At 35.5% G+C, this 22,500-nt stretch overlaps 3 protein-coding genes across 4 annotated transcripts in view; 1 reads left to right on the top strand and 2 right to left on the bottom strand.

The window, feature by feature from the left end:
- LOC137634181 (uncharacterized) overlaps positions 1-22,500 on the top strand; it is a 523,265-nt gene that overhangs the window by 91,706 nt on the left and 409,059 nt on the right. The gene's annotated exons all lie outside the window — the stretch shown is intronic.
- LOC137634392 (uncharacterized) lies at positions 8,190-12,978 on the bottom strand. Its single transcript, XM_068366788.1, has 2 exons — positions 12,956-12,978; positions 8,190-8,589 (listed from the first exon to the last, which is right to left on the bottom strand). Exons 1-2 carry the CDS (start codon positions 12,976-12,978, stop codon positions 8,190-8,192), a joined length of 423 nt encoding a protein of 140 aa, XP_068222889.1.
- On the bottom strand, positions 13,328-14,701 carry LOC137634391 (early endosome antigen 1-like). Its single transcript, XM_068366787.1, has one exon. The coding sequence runs from the start codon at positions 14,699-14,701 to the stop codon at positions 13,328-13,330; it is 1,374 nt and encodes a 457-aa protein (XP_068222888.1).

Below are 22,500 nucleotides of genomic sequence, written 5' to 3'. Positions count from 1 at the left end.
CCCAAGACTAGAATACAAGGTATAAGCGTAGGTATGTTGCAAAATCCGAGAACGGATCTAGTAGCATACATAAGTAGGGCAATGCATAGGAAAGAATTTAAAAAATCCAAATTGACCACTACAGGGTAAAGCCATACTGAGGATATCCCAACTAATTTCAAGGTAGGTAGAATTAAGGGATAAAAGTAAATATTAAGAATATTATTTAGTTATGTACAGTAAATTAATCTTAATTTTAATAATAAATATAAGCTAAGAAGCTCGGTACCTATCTATAATGCGATAGAGTGCCCGCAAACTTATTTTGCGGAGTGAGCACCAAAGATAGCACAAGGGTGTACTGTAGGCAGTTATAGGATCCAGGAAACCCACCCGGATAGGGGGAGGGATAAGGATCCATTATCCTTCAGAAAAGTCCTTAAAATTCTATTGCTTTAATATCAGACCAAAGATAAAATAGAGTCATTAAATTGATCTTCGCTACTCTCGTCAAATACTTCGAGGTGTCAAGTACACTTGGGTGAAAGACGAAATCTAGTGGACTCACTCACTCTCTCTCTCTCTCTCTTCTCTCTCTCTCTCTCTCCTCCTCTCTCTCTCTCTCTCTCTCTCTCTCTCTCTCTCTCTCGTGTTTGTATACCTGTTAGCTAATTGTTTAAGGCTGTTACACAACCTACTCTCAATTCCTATTCTGACTATAAATTAATCTAATTGTAGGTAAATCAAAAGTCTCTTTAAGGCGTAGAGAGAGAGAGAGAGAGAGAGCGAGAGGAGAGAGAGAGAGAGAGAGAGAGAGAGAGAGAGAGCTCTTGTAAGTACTTGTATAAACGAGTTTTGATAAAAAAACCATAACAATACTGGGGGGGGGGGTCTGGGGAGCAATATAAAAGTCTGAATGCACATCAAAACTTGCAACCACTCTTTGCAGTCTGGGTGCAAAAAGGGTACAACTCCTCTTAATGCCGCGGGAGACTTTTCAGCATCTTTAGCCAACCATTAAAAATGTAAAGTTCTTTTTGCTTTAAATGTCAGACGAAAATTTCGGTTTAGTGAAAACTTGTCGCGAGATTTTTTTGAAATCTATTAATTTCACCATTTTTTAAAATTATTCATTATCATAGATTTCTTCATTAGTAACATGTTCGATGTGTGCTTACTGTCTATCGAAGTCATAACACGAAAGATATTTCGTATTGAGAGAGAGAGAGAGAGAGGGAGAGAGAGAGAGAGAGAGGAGAGAGAGGAGAGAGTTTTGTATAACCGTTTCATTCGAGTCTCGTCTAAATCACGGTGAGAGAGAGAGAGAGAGAGAGGAGGAGAGAGAGAGAGAGAGAGAGAGAGTGAGAGTGAGTTTTTGTATAACCGTTTCATTCGAGTCTTATCTAAATCATGGAGAGAGAGAGAGAGAGAGAGAGAGAGAGGAGAGAGAGAGAGAGAGAGAGAGAGGAGAGAGAGAGAGAGAGAGAGACATTATACATAACCCTTTCATGCGAGTTTTGTCTAAATCACGAAAATAGATTCTATATAACTAAAGTAGTTGGTTGTGATGTTTCGTAAGAACTTTGTTATTATTTACAATATTTATTTTCTTATATTATACTCCATGAGACTGTAGTATTTCTTGAAAAGATATGTATTTGTTCCAAAGTTCACAATGTTGTAAGGAATACCCCATTTAGTCCCTATTGTGCTCAAAGTAGGGGTTTGTGAACTGATGTTGGTGGGTCGAACTATACGGTTGGCTATGAAATATGTCCCTTTATGGTGTATTACTTTATTATTACTATTATTACTAGCCAAGCTACAACCCTAGTTGGAAAAGTAGGATGCTATAAGCCCAGGGGCTCCAACAGGGAAAATATCTCAATGAGGAAAGAAAACAGTGAAATAAGAGAAGTAATTAACAATTGAAATAAAATATTTTAAGAAAAGGTTCAACACTAAAACAAATATTTCATCTATAAACTATAAAACCTGTAACAAAATAAGAGGAAGAGAAATGATATAGAAAAGTATGCCCGAGTGTACCCTCAAGCAAGAGAACTCTACCCCAAGACGGTGGAAGACCATGATACAAAGGCTATGGCACTACCCAATACTAGAGAACAATCGTTTGATTTTGGAGTGTCCTTCTCCTAGAAGAGCTGCTTACCATAGCTAAAGTCTTTTACACTTATCAAGAGGAAAGTAGCCCCTGAACAATTACAGCTTATTAGTTAACCCCTTGAGCGAAGAAGAATTGTTTGGTAATATCTGTGCTGTCAGGTTTGTGAGGACAGAGGAGAATATGTAAAGCATAGGCCAGACTATTCGGTGTATAGGCAAGAGAGAAACTTAAATTATGGAATCAAAAGTGGATACAAACGAAAGAATTGTTTAGCTAACCATTCTTTATGAAGGTTAAGTCCTGATGTTGAATGTGAAGGAAAGCTAAAATGTTGAAGTGGTTGAGATTGAGATTATTATTGTATTTAAATATGGCATGGGTAGAATGAATGAGGTGGAAAATATTGAGATATCTTGAAATTAATTTGTTTGAATTAAATGGTTGACAGGAGTATTTTCAGATTATTTTGATAGAATATACAATGATATATTTGTAGGAAAATGTATAAATCTTGAAGTTTTGTAGATGGGTCACAGAGGGTCATAACTTGTCTGTGTAGATATAATGAAGTAGCTAATTTTGTTAACTTTCATATCCAGGTCTTCCAGAGGTCATCTGTCAAAGCACGAAGGTGGTAGTGGGTGGAATGGTCTTCTGTTCTAGGAAATCACCCCTGAACGTAACAATGAATACAATTCATATAGATAATATATCAGTAAACATAAAAGTGTCTTTTATCTTCTGAGAGTTATACTTCAGCTAAGCGATTGATAAATAGTGTTCATGCGCGTTTGTGCTTGATTGAGTTTGTAAGAATGGTGTCGTGGGAAAGAAGCAATGCTTACTGATAATGAGTTGTAATGAGGTTTTAACTAGTTTCTCTGTGACGCAGTTGTTACGTACATACTGTTGTTGTTGTAAAAGTATAGACCACGTCGTGATTTATTGCAAAATTATAAATGACAATTAATTATTGTAAATTAATAAATAATAGAATTGTTTATTGTAAGCTACTTTGAGCCTAGAGACAATCATGCATTTTCCCTTTCTCATCAAAATGACAGGTGATATCTTTTACTGCGTAGTAGAAGGAGCAACAACAATACTCCGCAAGAAGAATATCATTACTGATCCTGTATCTCCGTGTCCTTAAATTATCGTGTTTTCCGCCTATCTTATCACCTCCTCCCGCCACTCTTCGCCGCCCGAGTGGAATCTTTCTAGAAAAAAAAGACGGTTCACTCGTTTTCCTTCATTTCTTCTACGAGACATGATTAGGGATGGCGATTATAGTGGTGAACTTTTTGTTAGTTTTATTGTAGTTTGTGGTTACACCCAATATGGCGTTTATACGAGTAGATTGTTCGTTTCAGTACTTCCTTTAGAGTATGTTTCTATTTGTTTGTTACGAATCCGTTTTTAAAGCGCTTCCATATCCATTTCGTTGAGATATAGCTGTATTTAGTGTTTTATTGGTGCTAATAGATTTTAGACAATCATTGTAACGATGAATAGATGTTGTTATCCTTTTTTTCAAAGGTAAGGTATATTTCTATACTGTAATATTACATTAGTAACGAAACTGTCGGATATATTTCATATATTCTTTCTATAAATTTCACTTAGACACTTACTTAATCCTGCTGGGTAGGTATCTGTTTGACCCCCCCCCCCCCCCTTGATTACGGCCACCAATCTCAGTTCAAGTATAATGGTTGAGACTGTTTTAACCACACGTTATTATTAAAACTTGTAACGAATCTCAATGGCTTTGCGAGCGGCAGCAACCGCAAATTACATGCAACGAGACAGAAGTAATAGTTACGTCGCACGAATTCGATCGCCCAAAGAGATAAACAATGATCGCACCACCGCCACCCATTGATAGTCAAGATATGTGTATTCAAAGGCTCCTGTTTTCGAGTCTTTATAGATTGCGTAATGTGTCTGCTGAGGTCACGTAATCGAAGGTGAGGTTATCAGTAGCGAACAATCAGTTGAATATCTTGATTTATTTCACTTCCTCGTCAAGGTCATTCATTGAAAAAGAGAGCATTGTTTGTCCTTAGTGAGGAAATTAAAAAGAAAGAAATACTGATAAGAACTTGGGGGGGGGGGGGAAGAAAGAAATCGCAATTGAAATTTAAAGAATTATTTGTCCTTGGCAAGGAGAGAAAAAAAGAAATAGTATTAAAAACTAGAGAATTTTTTGTCTTTAGTAAAGAAACATGAGTTATAAAAACTTAAGTGAATAATTTGTCCTTAATAAGGAAAGAAAAATGAGAGTTATAAAAGCTTTTATATCAGTAAATAATTCTCTTAAATCAAAATAAGCCTGGAAACAGAAAAGAAAGCAATGTGTTTGTTCCACCCTTTTAGAATTAATCATATTAAACATTGGCCGGTCTAAGATTGATTGAATCAATCTTAAGTGATGTTGAAACCGGTTAAAATCTCTTAAAGTGAAGATGATGATGTTTAAACATTTCTTAATTGACACCGAAGCCAATCAAAACTTTCTCAAGTACCCTTAAACCTCTTTGAAAGTAATTACGAGGCAAATCAAGCAAAAGAGCTCGGGATTTCCACACATTTGTGTATTAAAGAAATAAAAAGGAATATTCTTTCACTTTCATACTGTATTATTATTATTGTTATTATTATTATTATTATTATTATTATTACTTGCTAAGCTACAACCCTAGTTGGAAAAGCAGAATGCTATAAGCCCAGGGGCCCCAACAGGGAAAATCGCCCAGTGAGGAAAGGAAACAAGGAAAAATTAAATATTTTAAGAACAGTAACAACATTAAAATAAATATTTCCTCTTTAAAATATAAAAACTTTAACAAACCAAGAGGAAGAGAAATAAGATAGGATAGTGTGGCCAAGTGTACCCTCAAGCAAGAGAACTCTAAAAGAAAGAAGTTATGAGGTTTAAAGGTTGGCTCGTTTTCAATTTCCCTTTTATGCAGAGTGAGTTGCCAAAATGTGGTGTGAATGAGAATCATCTGGAATTGGACCAGAATGAAAGTGGTAAGAAATTTGAGTTAGATTTTCAGTCTTCTAGAAACAGGGGAGGATGGGAATTTTCTGGAATTAGGTTAGAATGGGAATTTTCTGGAATTAGGTTAGAATGGGAATTTTCTAGAATTAGGTTAGAATGGGAATTTTCTGGAATTAGGTTAGAATGGGAATTTTCTGGAATTAGGTTACAGTAGCTCTTAGGAATTAATGGATAGAATATGTCTTTTGGAATTTATTATTGAATGGGATTCTTTTGTAATTGGATTAGAATACTTATCGGAAATCTCGATTTGAGTAGAGATGTTCTAGAATTAGGGTGGGAATTAGAATTTTTTGAAATTAGAATGTTATCTCTGAAATTCTAGAAAGAATGAGAGTTCTCTTCTCGGTAACCAGGTAAAGAGAATTTTTATCTTGTAAAATTGGATTAGAATAGAAGCTCCTTGAAATTTTATTAGCAGGACTTTTCTGAATCAGAACCTTTGGAATTACTTTAGAATAAGAACTCGATTGTTATCTATATAGAATCGGGTGCCATGAAGATATGGTTTAGAAAAAAAATACTCAAGTTTTATTAGAATTGAATGTGTGATGAATTTTGGTTTGGTTTAATCCCTTAGAATTGGTTTACTACTAGACTCCTATAGAAATGGATTAAATATATTTGTTGCAGTATACTTTAAATATGGAGTCCTCAGGAATCTAGTTTAGGAATAAAATTCTCTGAAATTGTTTTGGAATAGAAGCCCTTGGGTATTATTATTATTATTATTATTATTATTATTATTATTATTATTATTATTATTATTACAAGCTAAGCTATAACCTTAGTGTGAAAAGCAGTATGCTACAAGTCCAAGGGCTACAACAGGGAAAAATAACCCAGTGAGGAAATAAAATAAGGAAATTAATAAACTAGACGGGACGTAATAACAATAAAAATAAAATAATTTAAGATCATTAACAAAATTGAATTAGATCTATCATATATAAAACTTCATAAAAACAAGAGAAAGAGAAACCAGATATAATAGCATGCCCGAGTATACCCTTAAGCAAGAGAACTCTAATACAAGACAGTGGAAGGCCATGGTACAGAGGCTATGGCACTACCTAAGACTAGAGAACAATGGTTTAATTTTGTAGTTTCCGTCTCCTAAAAGAACTGCTTACCATAGCTAAAGAGTCTCGTCTACCCTTACCAAGAGGAAAGTAGCTACTGAACAATTACAGTGCAGTAGTTAACCCCTTCAGTAAAGAATAATTGTTTTGTAATCTCAGTGTTGTCACATCTATGAGGACAGAGTAGAATATCTAAAGAATAAGCCAGACTTCGGTGTATGTTTAAACAGGCAATTACAAAATGGGCCGTAATCAGAGAGAGGGATCCAATGTAGTACTGTCTGTCCGAAAGATCGATTAACTCTATCGGTAGTATCTCAACGAGTGGCTGGTGCTTCGGCCAACCTACTACCAGTAAATTTGGTTAGACTTGAAGAATCTTATGTAACATCGCTTGAATAGGAGTCCTAATTGGGTCTTATAGGAGAAGATGAGAATTTTATGTTGAAGGATAGACCTCGGAGAATCCGATTCAGTTAGAAATGGGACTTTGAGACCTCTTAGAAAAAGAGATTTTTGGAAATTTAGGTTTGAATGTAATCCCTAAATAATTTCCCCTGGGATTGTCTCTTCTAGAACAGGAGACTTCATTAATCAAGTTAGGATAGCAATCTATGGAAATTAGTGTAAGATATGAGTCTTTGGTAAACGTATCGGAAATTACGTTAGAATAGGAGTCCTGAAAAAGAATTGAAGATGAAATAGGAATTAAAACAGTAATCGTGTAGAATTTAGGTTAGTGTTGAAGTTTCTGTAAATAGTGTATAAAAATGGTCATAAAAATTATTGGTCAGAATACTGGTTACAGAATACATTACTGGATTCTTAATCAAATTGTGTTAAAAGTTAATTACTTTATTATAATACAAAACATTCTTCTCTCTCTCTCTCTCTCTCTCTCTCTCTCTCTCTCTCTCTCTCTCTCTCTCTCTCTCTGTTGATGGAGCCTGATAATCCGCGTGGATCCCTTCTTGCGTTTATGTCGCTCTTTGTAATTAGACTCCAATTAACACTTTTACAGCTTCATTTAGGAGATTTTCGGGATATTTGTAAAACCTAATGCAGTGAAGAAGAATTTTATCTAGTTTTCATCTTGCCACTGGTCTTGTGGCTTTCATTAGGATTTATTTTATCATCTCCGAAACCACCAGGCCATAAACCACGCTGCATGATATGGCAATACTGGGTCTGACTAGTTTTCTGATGCAGGGCTACCAGCAAGGGAAAGAAACCTGTATCATACAAGACTTCCAGAATATTTTATTGGTTGGGTAACAAGCTTATCCATAAATCCAATCCTTGCTTGAGGGTACACTCGGGCACACTATTCTATTTTATTTCTCTTCCTTTTTTTTCTTTTTTTGTTAAAAGTTTTATAGTTTATATATGAAATATTCATTTTAATGTTTCTGTTCTTAAAATATATTTTTCCTGTTTCCTTTCCTCGCTAGGCTTTTTTCCCTGTTGGAGCCCCTGGGCTTATAGCATCCTGCTTTTTCAACTAGGGTTGTAGCTTAGCAAGTAATAATGATAATTATGATAACGGGAGATTTAAATATGAAACCTATTTTCCGCACATTCCTTGATACCAGCGTCGAACCATATTTACTAACAACAAATTGCAGTACTCCTTACTTGCTATCCAACAAAAAAGTATCATCTATTTATATACGGGAATTTCTGTTAGTTCTTCAGTTTACCTGTCAAAAAAGATAATGTAATCTTTCAGAAGTAAAAGCTTAAACCAATAATTTCGATTTTTTTTTGTTACAAAAAATGTATTTCTATGATTCGTTGTTGACTTTCCATTGCCTCATACGAAGACCGTTAGTTGTTATGAGGTGAGTTTATATCTTATTTTATTTGTAGTGAAAATGTGTTTCGATTTAAAAAAAAAAAAATAAAAAACTTTGAAAATATTTCCACATCTCTGTTAAACTTTATCGATAGTCTCTACCTGAACGTCTACAGCCCTGTTAGAGGTAAGCTGTTGAGTCTCTACCTGAACGTCTACATCTCTGTTAGAGGTAGGCTGTTGAGTCTCTACCTGAACGTCTACATCTCTGTTAGAGGTAGGCTGTTGAGTCTCTACCTGAACGTCTACATCTCTGTTAGAGGTAGGCTGTTGAATCTCTACCTGAACGTCTACATCTCTGTTTGAGGTAGGCTGTTGAGTCTCTACCTGAACGTCTACATCTCTGTTAGAGGTAGGCTGTTGAGTCGCTACCTGAACGTCTACATCTCGGTTAGAGGTAGGCTGTTGAGTCTCTACCTGAACGTCTACATCTCGGTTAGAGGTAGGCTGTTGAGTCTCTACCTGAACGTCTACAGCCCTGTTAGAGTTAAGCTATTGAGAGATGTTCCTTATATCAACAGAACGAGGATTTGAATAATACTTATAAAAAGATTGAAACATGTGGGTGTGTGTGTGTGCGCGCGTTTGTGTACGTAAAAGTTACGATAGCTGACGGATGATGAGCATAAATTATGCATTATATTCATGAAAGGAAAAATTAAAAGACTTGAGTGGAGCTAGTACTTTGCGAGTCACATTATGTCGCTGATAAGACTAACTTCGATCCAGTATTTTCATCTTTCCTTTCGTGGATATATATATATATATATATATATATATATATATATATATATATATATATTATATATGTGTGTGTGTTTTGTGTATGTATGTACATATGCATACATATGTGTGTGTATTTATATAAATAAATATATATATATATATATATATATATACATACATATATACATACATACATACATACATACATACATATTGATTTCATTCATACATACTACTACCACTATTACTACAACTGTGACATACTTAAGGGTTTCGCCCTGACCAAAGGGCTCATCAGGTGGGTTTTGCCAACTTCTATATTTGCAGGTTTGGTTCCCACGACCCTTTCCTAAAGCCAAGCATCCTTAGGCCAGGAATTTAAGCCTTTCAATATAAGGCTAGGCATTAAAGCCTTTCATCCTAGGGCTAGTCTTTTAGGCCATTTATTATAAGGCCAGGCATTTAAGCCATTCATTTTAAGGGCCGGGTTTTAGCCATTTGTTTTAAGGTCAGGCATTTATGCCATTCATCCTAAGGCCAGACATTTAAGCCATTCACCCTAAAGCCAGGGATTTAAGCCATTCATTATAAGGCAGGGCACTTAAACCTTTCATCCTAAGGATAGGCTTTTAAGCCAATCATTATAAGGCCAGGCATTTAAACCATTCATCCTAAGGCCGGGGATTTTAGGCCATTCATTATAAGGCCAGGCGTTTAAGCCATTCATTTTAAGGGCCGGCTTTTAGCCATTCGTTTTAAGGTCAGGCATTTATGCCATTCGTCTTAAGGCCAGTCTTCTAAGCCTTTCATGATAAGACTAGGCATTTAAGCCATTCATACTAAGGCCAATCATTATAAGGCTAGGCATATAAGCCATTCATCTTTAGACCAGGCATTTAAGCCTTTCATTATGAGGCTAGGCATTTAAGCCATTCGTCTTTAGACCAGGCATTTAAGCCTTTCATTATGAGGCTAGGCATTTAAGCCATTCATCCTAAGGCCAGGGATTTAAGCCATTCATTATAACACAGGGCATTTAAGCCTTTCATCCTAAGGCTAGGCTTTTAAGCCAATTATTATAAGGCCAGACATTTAAACAATTCATATTAAGGCCAAGCTTTCAGGCCATTCATTAAAAGGCCAGGCATTTAAGCCATTCATTTTAAGGCAAGGCTTTTAGCCATTCATTTTAAGGCCAGGCATTTAAGCCATTCATTTTTTGGCCAGGCTTTTAGGCCATTCATTATAAGGACAGGCATTTAAGCCATTCATTTTGAGGCCAGGCTTTTAGGCCATTCATTATAAGGCCAGGCATTTAAGCCATTCATTTTAAGGCCAGGCATTTAAGCCATTCATTTTTTGGCCAGGCATTTAAGCCATTCATTTTTTGGCCAGGCTTTTAGGGCATTCATTATAAGGCCAGGCATTTAAGCCATTCATTTTGAGGCCAGGCTTTTAGGCCATTCATTTTAAGGCCAGGCATTTAAGCCATTCATTTTAAGGCAAGGCTTTTAGCCATTCGTTTTAATGCCAGGCATTTATGCCATTCATCCTAAGGCCAGGCTTTCAGGCCATTCCTTATAAGGCCAGGCATTTAATACATTCATCCTAAGGCCAGGCATATAAGCCATTCAATATAAGACTAGGCATTTAAGCCTTTCATCGTAAGGCCAGGCATTCAAGCCATTCATTTTAATGGTAGGCATTTAAGCCATTCATCCTATGGCCAGGCATTTAGGCTATTCATTATAAGGCTAGGTATTTAAGCCTCTCATCCTAAGGCCAGTCTTTTAGGCCATTCATTATAAGGCTAGGCATTTAAGCCACTCATCCTAAGGCCAGGCTTTTAAATCATTCATCCTAAGACCAAATATTTAAGCCATTCATTATTAGGATAGGCATTTAAGCCATTTATCATTAGGCATTTAAGCCATTCATTATTAGGCTCTGCAGTTAAGCCAAACATGATTAGGCTTGGCAAAGGCAAGCATAATTGTGCCAGGCATTTAAGCTAAGCATCCTTATGCCAGGCATTCAAGGCAAGCTTCTTTATGCCAGGTATCCAAGGCAAGCATTTTTATGCAATCCAGTTAACTCAAGGATTATCAGGCCAGGCAGTTAAGACAAGCATCGCTATGCTAGGTAGTGAAGCCATCCCTCCTTAGCCCAGGTAGTTAAGCCAAACATTCTTAGGTTAGTCAGTTTAGCCAAACATCCTTAGCTGAGGCAGTTACGCAAAACTTCCTTAGGCATGGCCTCTAAGCCATTGTTCCTAAGGCAAGGCATTTAAGCCATACAACCTTAGCCCAGGCAGTTAAGCCTCGCACCCCTATACAAATCAGGTAAGCCAAACATCCCTAGTCCAGGCATTCATGCCAAACACTTTTAGTCCAGTCACCTAGGCCCTTCTTTTTAGGCCAGCCAGTTAAGCGTTTCGGTTTTTTCCAGACAGTTCAGCCACACATAGACCAGGTAGTTAAGTCAAACCTTCCTAGATAGGGCAGGTCACCCAACACCCTTAGGCCAGGCAGTTAAGCCATACACCCTCAGACAAAGTAGTTAAGCCAAACATCCTTAGCCCTGTCAGTTGAGCCAAACATCCTTAGCCAAGGCAGTTAAGCCAAGCACCATTAGGCCAGGCAGTTAAGCCAAAAATTCTTAGGCCAGGCAGTTAAGCCAAGCATCATTAGGCAAGGCATTTAAGCCAATCATTATTAGGCCAGACATTTAAATTAATCATCATTAGGCTAGACATTTAAGCCAAGCATTATTAGACCAGGCAGTTAAGGCAAGCTTTAGTAGGCCAGGTAGTTAAGCCAAGCATCATTAGGCCAGGCAGTTAAGCCAAGCATCATTAGGCCAGGCAGTTAAGCCAAGCATCATTAGGCCAGGCAATAAAGTCAAGCATTATTAGGCCAGACAGTTAAGCCAAGCATCATTAGGCCAGGCAGTTAAGCCAAGCATCCTTAGGCTAGGCAGTTAAGCCAAGCGTTATTAGGCCAGGCAGTTAAGCCAAGCATCATTAGGCCAGGCAGTTAAGCCAATCATTATTAGGCCAGGCAGTTGAGCCAAGCATCATTAGGCCAGGCAGTTAAGCCAAGCATCTTTAGGCCAGGCAGTTAAGCCAAACATTATTAGGCCAGGCAGTTAAGCCAAGCATCATTAGGCCAGGTAGTTAAGCCAAGCATCATTAGGCCAGGCAGTTAAATCAAGCCTCATTAGGCCAGGCAGGTAAGCCAAGTATCATTAGGCCAGGCAGATAAGCCAAGCATCATTAGGCCTTGCAGTTAAGCCAAGCATCATTTTGCCAGTCAGTTAAGCCAAGCATCATTAGGCCAGGCAGTTAAGCCAAGCATCATTAGGCTTTGCAGTTAAGCCAAGCATCATTAGGACAGACAGTTAAGCCAAACCTCATTAGACCAGTTAGTTAGGCCAAAAATCACTAGGCCAGGCAGTTAAGCCAAGCATCATTTTGCGAGGCAGTTAAGTCAAGCATCAATATGCCCTGCAGGTAAGCCAAGCATCATTAGGCTAGGCAGTTAAGCCTAGCATCCTTAAACCTAAAAAAAAAAGAAAACAAATATGCCAGGCAGTTAAGAGAAGCATGATTAGGCTAGGCAATGAAGCCTGGCATCCTTAAACCTAAAAAAAAAAAAAAAAAAAATATGCCAGGCAGTTTAGACAAGCATCATTAGCCTAGGCAGTTAAGCCTGGCATCCTTAAACCTAAAAAAAAAAATATGCCAGGCAGTTTAGACAAGCATCATTGCCTAGGCAGTTAAGCCTGGCATCCTTAAACCTAAACAAAAAATATATGCCAGGCAGTTTAGACAAGCATCATTGCCTAGGCAGTTAAGCCTGGCATCCTTAAACCTAAAAAAAAAAAAATATGCCAGGCAGTTTAGACAAGCATCATTAGCCTAGGCAGTTAAGCCTGGCATCTTTAAACCTAAAAAAAGATATGCCAGGCAGTTTAGACAAGCATCGTTATGCTAGGCAGTTAAGCCAATCATTATAAGCCTAGGCAGTTAAGCCTGGCATCCTTAAACCTAAAAAAAAAATATGCCAGGCAGTTTAGGCAAGCATCATTATGTTAGGCAGTTAAGCCAATCATCATACCCCTTGGCAGTTAAGCCTGGCATCCTTAAACCTAAAAAAGAATAGATTGAAAAATAATATTCCTTTCACAAAAATAAAAATACCGGTATATTCCTTTTACAAAATATGCGACGTCGCTATGAAATAAAAAATAATATTCCTTCCACAAAATAACATAAAAATATATTTCTTTTACAAAATAATATAAAATAATATTCCTTTCACAAAATAAAATAAAAAAAAATATATTCCTTTTGCAAAAAAAAAAAATAAAGAATATTCCTATCACAAAATTTTTTTTTTTTTTTTTTTTTTTGGTTTTTTATTTTTTTTGGTTTTTTTTATTTTTATTTTTATTTTTTTTAATTTTCTATATGTCTAGTTTCTGTTTTCTTAATTATTTTGGATATTCTCCTCAGTTCGTTCGTTATGAACCTTATTTTCGTCTGTTTCCAGAAATGGGACTATGGGTCCAAGGGGGGCCCAAGAGTAAGAGGCCTTGTCCCGTTTTGGTTTCTTCTTTGGTTTCCTTATCAAAAGTTTTCTTGTGGGTCCTTCTCCTCCTCCTTGTTTTTCTTCCTTCACAACGACTACTTTCTTGTCATCTTCTACTGGAGTTTCACAACCTCCTACGACTGAAGTTTTATAAAGTCCGCATTCTTCCTTTCCTTGTGAACCCTCGTCACCCATTCCACCTTCCTTTTTATCCTTTTCCAAATCTCTCTTCTGAAGTTCCTTCTTCAGTGAAGAGATGACATCCTTCGCTGCAGATAACTCTTTCTTCATTTGATCCTCTGTGTTTGTCATTCGAACAATCTTTCCATTCAGGTTCTTCTCTCGTTTCACTTTGTTCTCCAGTTGTTCACGAAGACCTTCGGTCTTCTTTGTTATTGTGAACACTGCCTCCTTTAGCTCACGATTCTGCACTAGAGCTTTAGAAATCTCCCCCTGCAGTTCTTCTACTAGACGTTGTTGTCCTTGGCTTCTTTTCTGATCATTAGAACGACCCTCCATCAGCTCTTTTTCTAGTTTGATTTTCTCTAGAGCTAATTCTTCATTAAGGAAGCTTCGTTCTTCATTGGATTTCTGGAGATCTTCATTCTCTGCCAGAAGGATCGATTTCAGTTCGTCATGAGCCTCGATTTCCTTCTTGGCCTTTTCCAGTTCCTCATTCAACTGGACCATTTTCACTGTATTTTCTTCAACCAAAGTCACTTTACCTTCAAGCTCTCGTTTCAGAGCTTCCTTCTCTCCCATAAGTTCTGATTGCATCTGAATATGGGCATCATTTTTCTGCTGAGCCATTTTCAGTTCCGCTTTCAACTCTAGAATTGATTGATAGTAATCAGCTTCAATCACAGTTTGTTTATTGGCAAGTTCCTTAGCCATGGTCTCATTCTTTCGCTTGAGATCTTCAGTCTCACTGTCTCCATCAGTCTGAACTATTACATCTGATTTAGAGACTGGTTCAGTCTCTACCTGAACGTCTACATCTCTGTTAGAGATAAGCTGTTGAGTCTCTACCTGAACGTCTACATCTCTGTTAGAGGTAAGCTGTTCAGCTCCTACTTGATCTTGTACATCTCTTTTAGAGACAACACTCCCTCTGCGTCCTGGCAGCAGCAGCTGTTCCTCCTCCCTGGAAAGCGAAGGATCCGTCCCACTGAGGACAGCTTCAATCTCCTCAGAAATACTGTTGATTTCCTCCTGGTCCAAGACAGGCTCGAGTGCCTCACTCTTTTCCTCCTTGGCCCAGAATTTCCTCATCAGAAGACCACCTCCCAAAATGAGGCGTAGACCCTCCAGTTCCATCAACCGGGGCTGCTGGTCCTGAAAACCGTCTTCGGAAGAGGGACCCCCAAGTAGGTATTTCTTCCCGTACTCACTGATAGCTCTCAATGCGTGGTTTGTGAACATCGTTGTAAAACTCAGAATGCAGATCACTTGACTTTGATTAGGCATGATTGCAAAAAAATCGAAGTAGGTCCTCGCTGAAATATCGACTCGAGATTGAAGGCGTTTTGAAGACTGGAGACGTCTTCGTTGGCTTCGAGATCGTCTCCAGAAACTGATTGCGATTATATTTCGAATGAGAGAGAGACTTTGAAGACGTCTTCGTTCGATTTGGGAAAAATCTTCACTCGGTTTTCACCGAAACATGGTAGTGATGTCTTTTCCCCGAAGGAAATAGATAGATAGATAGAATTTTATTTATAAGAAAAAGTTAAAATTCCTAATGAGGTGTGAATAAAGACTCGGATGAGAACGGGCTGCTCTGAAGACGTCGTTGGGTCGGAGAAGAATCTTCAACAGGTCTTCACCGAAGATTTCTTTCTGCTTCAGCAGAATTTTTGCGTTTTTCTCATGTTTTTTTTTCCTTTTTTGAAAAGACGAATCTAATATCTCCATTGAATCCTTTCGTAATTTCTTTTCCCCGAAGGAAATTTTGAAAAAATCTTACAAAAAAGAAAAAAAAATGATATAACAAATAATCTCGTATCGAGTTAAGCCATTTTGTTTTAGTCTGGAAAATGTCAAAGATTTCGGAAATGAAAAAAATACTAGTTTATAGTTTTACTTTCCTTTTATTCTATCGAAAGATTTTTGTTTTAGTTTTATGTTGTTATTTCATATGAAAATTAAAATTGTCATTTCATTATTATTATTATGATAATGATTATTAATATTATTGTTATTGTTATTATTATTATTATTATTATTATTATTATAATTGCGTTCCTTAAGCTATATATATATATATATATATATATATATATATATATATATATATATATGTATATATATATATATATATATATATATATATATGTATATATATATATATATATATATATATATATTTACATATGTCAGCTGTTAATAGCTCATTATTATTATTATTATTATTATTATTATTATTATTATTATTATTACTACCTGCTAAGCTACAACCCTAGTTGGAAAAGCAGGATGCTATAAGCCCAGGGTCTCCAACAGGGAAAATAGCTCAGTGAGAAAAGGGAACAAGGAAAAATAAAATATTTTGAAGAAGAGCAACAATATTAAAATAAATATCACTTTATAAACTATAAAAACTTTAACAAAACAAGAGGAAGAGACATAAGATATAAGATAGAACAGTGTGCCCGAGTGTACCCTGATGCAAGAGAACTCTAACCCAAGGAAGTGGAAGACCATGGTACAGAGGCTATGGCACTACCCAAGATTAGAGAACAATGGTTTGATTTTGGAGTGTCCTTCTCATAGAAGAGCTGCTTACCATAGCTAAAGAGTCTCTTCTACCCTTACAAAGAGGAAAGTGGCCACTGAACAATTACAGTGCAGTAAGAAGAATGGTTTGGTAATCTCAGTGTTGTCAGGTGTATGAGGACAGAGAATTTGTAAAGAATAGGCCAGACTATTTGGTGTGTGAGTGTATAAGCAAAGGGAAAATTAACTGGAACCAGAGAGAAGAATCTAATGTAGTACTATCTGGCTAGTCAAAAGACCCCATAACTCTCTAGTGGTAGTATCTCAACGGATGGCAGGACAAAGTTGAGATACTACCGCTAGAGAGTTATGGGATCCTTTTACTGGCCAGGCAGTACTACATTGGATCCTTCTCTCTGGTTACGGTTCTTTCCCTTTGCCTACATAGATACCAAATAGTCTGGCCTATTTACAGATTCTCCTCTATCCTCATACACCTGACAACACTGAGATTACCAAACAATTCTTCTTCACCCAAGGGGTTAACTACGGTAATGTAATAGTTCAGTGGCTACTTTCCTCTTGGTAAGGGTAGAATAGACTCTTTAGCTATGGTAAGCAGCTCTTCTAGGAGAAGGACACTCCAAAATTAAACCATTTTTCTCTAGTCTTGGGTAATGCTATAGCCTCTGTACCATGGTCTTCCACTGTCTTGGGTTAGAGTTCTCTTGCTTGAGGGTACACTCGGGCACAATGTTCTATCTAGTTTCTCTTCCTCTTGTTTTGTTGAAGTATTTATTGTTTATAAAGGAAATATTCATTTTAATGTTGTTACTATTCTTAAAATATTTTATTTTTCCTTGTTTCCTTTCCTCATTTAGCTATTTTCCCTGTTGGGGCCCCTGGGCTTATAGCATCCTGTTTTTCCAACTAGGGTTGTAGCTTAGCATTTAAAAATAATTGTATATATATATATATGTATATATATATATATATATATATTCTTATATATACTTATTCATATGTATATATAGTGTGCATGTTTATATATTAATAGCTACTATGAACGCTTGACTAATTTATTTCCTCATTTCTCTGTTTAAGAAGAGGGTCGTTAATGTTTATCTCTCTAAGCCTTCTGCAGTGAGCTGCAAGTCCACACAATGTAGTAAAATTGACTGTTAACTACCGTGCATGAGTTAGTGCAAAATCTAAATTTGGTTTATTGGGAGAAAATCGTTTTGTATCTGAGTTAAGAAAAGCTTCTGTCACATTTTATTATCTTTGAGATTGTTAGGATTATTTTTACTGCTATTATTCGTAATATGTATGCAGTCATACAGTTATTATTATTATTATTATTATTATTATTATTATTATTATTATTATTATTATTACAAGCTAGGCTATAATCATAGTTGGGAAAGCAAGATGCTATAAGCCCAAATGCTCCAATGTTCAGTACCTAGAAAAGTCTTTAACCAAAGCGCTGTTATTCCTTTTGTCCTCTGTATTTAAGTTTGTTATCTGTAAACAACTGTTCGGAACAAGTAGAATGGATTGACATGATCCCAGAGCTGGGGAAATATGTTTTAAAATTACTTCCAGGAAACCCTATTGTGATCTCTCTACCTTTTACAAGGAAAATTTAATCCGCACCCAGATTCTATCAATACTCTGGTGAGGTCTTTTTCTCTTAAGGACCTGCAAAGATATTATCTTCTTTGATGTTCGACTAGGCTGGACCATACATCAGCTGCCATATCCGATCTTGATCAGCGATGAACAATGTATGTGGATAATTTCATACATTGTAGTCATGATTTTTTTTTTTACATGTATCACATGTTAATGCAAGTGTTACAACTGGCGTCGATATGATTGTATTGTTGTTAGCCATTATACAGGGTTAGGCAAGACAAATAATTCATCACTGAGAAGAGAAGCTTGAATTGAGATGAGTGTTTATGCTCTGATTACCCATGTGTGATGCGTCCCTTCTTTTATTGAATCATTTCTTCAGTCTTTCATGCTTACTTAAGGTTTGAAGGTCCAATTATAGATGTGCCCCTTCTCTTATCGACTCAATTCTACGTTTTCGCATTCTTACTTATTGTTGGAAGGTTCAATTATTGCCCGAGGAAAATGCTTTGCAAACAGAACGGATGCCAGCTAGAACAATTTCAATGGCTGCGTGTTTACAAACACGATGAAGCCCCGTTCTATTTATATCTTATCACGCTGCCAGAAAATATCTGGGTAGGAGACAAGACGCCCCTGATGATTATTCCCTTTCTCTTCCCCCCCCCCTTTGGCGTGTCTTCCGTGTATCGAGAGAGAAAGGAAGGGAATGGGGAGCACCTTGGAGGATCAATGCCCAATAGTAGATATTATTCCTTCAAGGGGAAGACCTAGGGAGTCAAAGCTCCATTTTGATGTTCCAAGCAGTCTAAATTGTGTGCTTGTATATATATATATATATATATATATATATATATATATATATATATATATATATATATATATATATATACTATTTAATATACCTGTATGGGTGTTAGTCCACATACCTCTTTTTCTCTTTGATCATCAGGTGACTCCAACTATATTAGGGTGAGGTAGTATACAGTATATGTATATATATATATATATATATATATATATATATATATATATATATATATATACATATACATATACATATATATATGCATACATACATACATACATACATACATACATACATACACACACACTAGTGTTAATAAATTTTAGGATTAGTTAACTAGTTACATGTTCCTCTAAGCACTCGAGCTTACTAACTACTAAGACTATAATTGATTGCTTCGGTTCTCACAGCCCCCATAAAGTTATCAGGAAATAGACCTAAATTACATAGCACAACAAGGATCAATTTTGTGACTGGCGATACGAGGCTGATGATTTACTTGATTAATGTTTTGGTTCGGTTTTGTAGGGTTATATAATTTTGATAGATTTGTGAAGAGAGCATGCAATACCAAAGTGGTGACAGAAAGACATATATATATATATATATATATATATATATATATATATATATATATATATATATATATATATATATATATATATATGAATGGGTAGATGGCGTGAAAAGGAAGGGGTAGTCTCGACACATGCTGGTGTTGTGGAAGTTTTCTGATTTGGGGTTCCATCCTCCATTCAGCATTTTGACAAATCGTTATATGTAAGTCTAACCCCCCCCCTCTCTCTCTCTCTCTCTCTCTCTCTCTCTCTCTCTCTCTCTCTCTCTCTCTCTCTCTCTCTCTTTATATATATATATATATATATATATATATATATATATATATATATATATATATATATACTGTACATATACATGTATATGTATATATATGTATAATATATAAATATATATCTATATATATATATATATATATATATATATATATATATATATATATATATATAGTGTGTGTGTCTGTGTGTGTGTGTTTAAGTGATAGATTGTGACAATTACACATGGCATATTTTCACTTACAAATGTGACGTCACATATAACACATTGATATCGAAATTTATTTACATAAGGAAGGACTCTCCAAAGAGAAATGTATATGTTAATTGCTCCGAATGACACGAGGATTTCGAACTGTGGTGTTGTGCTTTGGAATTAGGATGGCTGGGCCTTGATCCACTCCGCTTATCATAATTCCCTTTCGGTGAGAACTGTTCCTGAGATATAACGGATTCTGATTTGATTGTATTTTTGTGCTTTGGCTGAATATTTGAATATATATATATATATATATATATATATATATATATATATATATGTCCTAATTCATGTATATGTGTGTTTTATATATGTGTGTGCATGTATATATATATATATATGTATATATATATATATATATATATATATATATATATATAAAAATATATATATATACACATATATATATATATATATATATATATATATATATTATATTTATGTATGTATGTACATATATATATATATATATATATATATATATATATATGTATATATATACATATAATGTTTGTATATATGTTTATACAGTATATGCTATGCATTTATGGTTGCACCTAACAGTTTTGTCCATAATACCCAACATTTATATATCAACATTTATTGTTATTTTAATGTTGTTATAAATGTTATTATACTACTCGTCTTTGTGTGCATACGAGGAGAGAGTTCGTATGTGATCGAGGTCAAAGCAATATTTGTCTGGTATAGTTTTCAATCGGCGAATAAAGTATCCTCTTTGGCAATAGCTTTCAATGATGCTGCTGAGTGAGATGCAATATGTGATCTGAAGCTTGTCCGTGTGTGTGTACAATGACTTGCTTATATAGGTTGCGGTATGTTATATTTGTGGTAAACATCATGTAACGTTGTTTGGTATATTGAAGATGTTTGTATGCGAAATTTCCTTTTATTATGCTGCTGAATCTCATCTTAATATGCCGAACAAAATCTATTAGATTCCTTATTCCTGATCTGGATATTAATCTCAGACACTTGTTTACACTATTTTTTTTTCCTGATGTTTCATAACTTATTTTCATAATTTTGACCATCCGTTGCATTCAGATTTTGCCAGACTGTATGCGTTTATAATAGTCTTCCCTTTTCCATTATGAGGTACAGTATCCTACTCAACCAGTATTCTAATAGTTTCATTCCAACTGTGACCAGATTGTGGAATGATCTTCCTAATCCGTCAGTGCAATTGATGGAACTTCAGAAGTTAAAACTTTTTACAAATGCCTTTCTGTTAAACGGGTTGACATAGCCTCGTTTCATCCTTAAATATGCTGATCTATTTAAAATTATTATTTACATATTACTGTACATAGTCTTTTCGTTACTTTTATATTTTCTTTCCGCAATGGGCTGCTTTCCCTGTTGGAGCTCTTTGACTTGAAGCATCTTGCTTTCCCAATTGTACCTTGGCTAGTAATAGATAATAATGATTATGATAATAGTATGATGATTTTTTGAGAGAGAGAGAGAGAGAGAGAGAGAGAGAGAGAGAGAGAGAGAGAGAGAGAGAGAGAGAGAGAGAGAGAGAGTATGCAAATCTAGTACAACTAGCATGACAAGACTTTCCTGGTATGCAGCTTAAATAATAATGACAATATCCGGCCCTCTTAGAACTTTGACCATCCTGGAAATCAGTAATTGTAGTACGGATTATCTCTTCTCGTTCAAGCCATTAAAATTAGAATTCACGTTTATTTTGTATTTCTTCGTAGTTCTCTTTGTGTTTCTTGAATGAACGGCTTAAAGTTCTCTCTTAAAGTGACCTGTAGGAATCTGCTTACATTTGAATGAAATGTCTTGTTTCATATCGTATGACCATATACCTCATACGGTAGCGTTCATTATGCTATTGAATTTTATTTTAAAAGGCAAGTCCTTTAAGGTGAACTATGTGTTGAATATACTTACTTCGAGATAGGTGAGATATACTTTTTATTAAAATATTTCAGGTTTCCAGACTTGTTAGAAAATGTGCAATATTAAAATTTTTTTTTTTTTTTTTTTGATAACATTATCTTTGTGTAATTACTATTATCATAAACTTTACATACAGAAAATACGTGTGTGGTTGGAAATTTGATAACATTATCTTTGTGTAATTACTATTATCATAAGCTGTACATACAAAAAGCACGTGTAATGATTATTTTCATGCCTTCATAATAAACACAAATCCAATTATTACAGAGGTAGAACGCATTACACAGTGGGATAATATATTTCCAACGTAATATTAATGTATCACAAAGAAACTGGCCCTATCAGATAAAGCAAGTTAAATGTGGAATAAAAATATACCAAAGATATTACCTTATGGGTTCTTCAAGGTGTAATAATATCCCAGACAATAGTTATCAACGTGAGTTTCTAATAATAAAATACTCATGAAGGCATAGCATACCTTCACGTAATGCGATACCGGGGAGGGGGTGGATGGAAGTTACGTGTGTGGTATGGAGTATATAGCTCTCGGTAAACAATGATTATAAATAGCAACATGAAGGTCATGCTTTTTTTTAATGGTGAACCATTGATCATTATTGATATGTTTTAATATTCTGGCGTAGCACCAGAACTTATATTGGAGCTTTAGGAACTGGCGTTGTGGAACTTTCTTAAGAATCAAGATATTTCATTGAATCTTTGACCGGAAGTTTGAAAGTTTATATATCACTAGATGTCGTCAGTAGTATTTTCATGAGTTTTTGTGCAAATTATCTTCAAATTTTCATTTTTGTTTTAGAATTATTTCAAATTTTTTTGCAATAATCCACTA

The sequence above is a fragment of the Palaemon carinicauda genome, chromosome 44 (assembly GCF_036898095.1).
Source record: "Palaemon carinicauda isolate YSFRI2023 chromosome 44, ASM3689809v2, whole genome shotgun sequence".
Taxonomy (NCBI): domain Eukaryota; kingdom Metazoa; phylum Arthropoda; class Malacostraca; order Decapoda; family Palaemonidae; genus Palaemon; species Palaemon carinicauda.
Note: the sequence above shows the minus strand (reverse complement) of the source record. Positions and strands in the feature narration are given on the sequence as shown.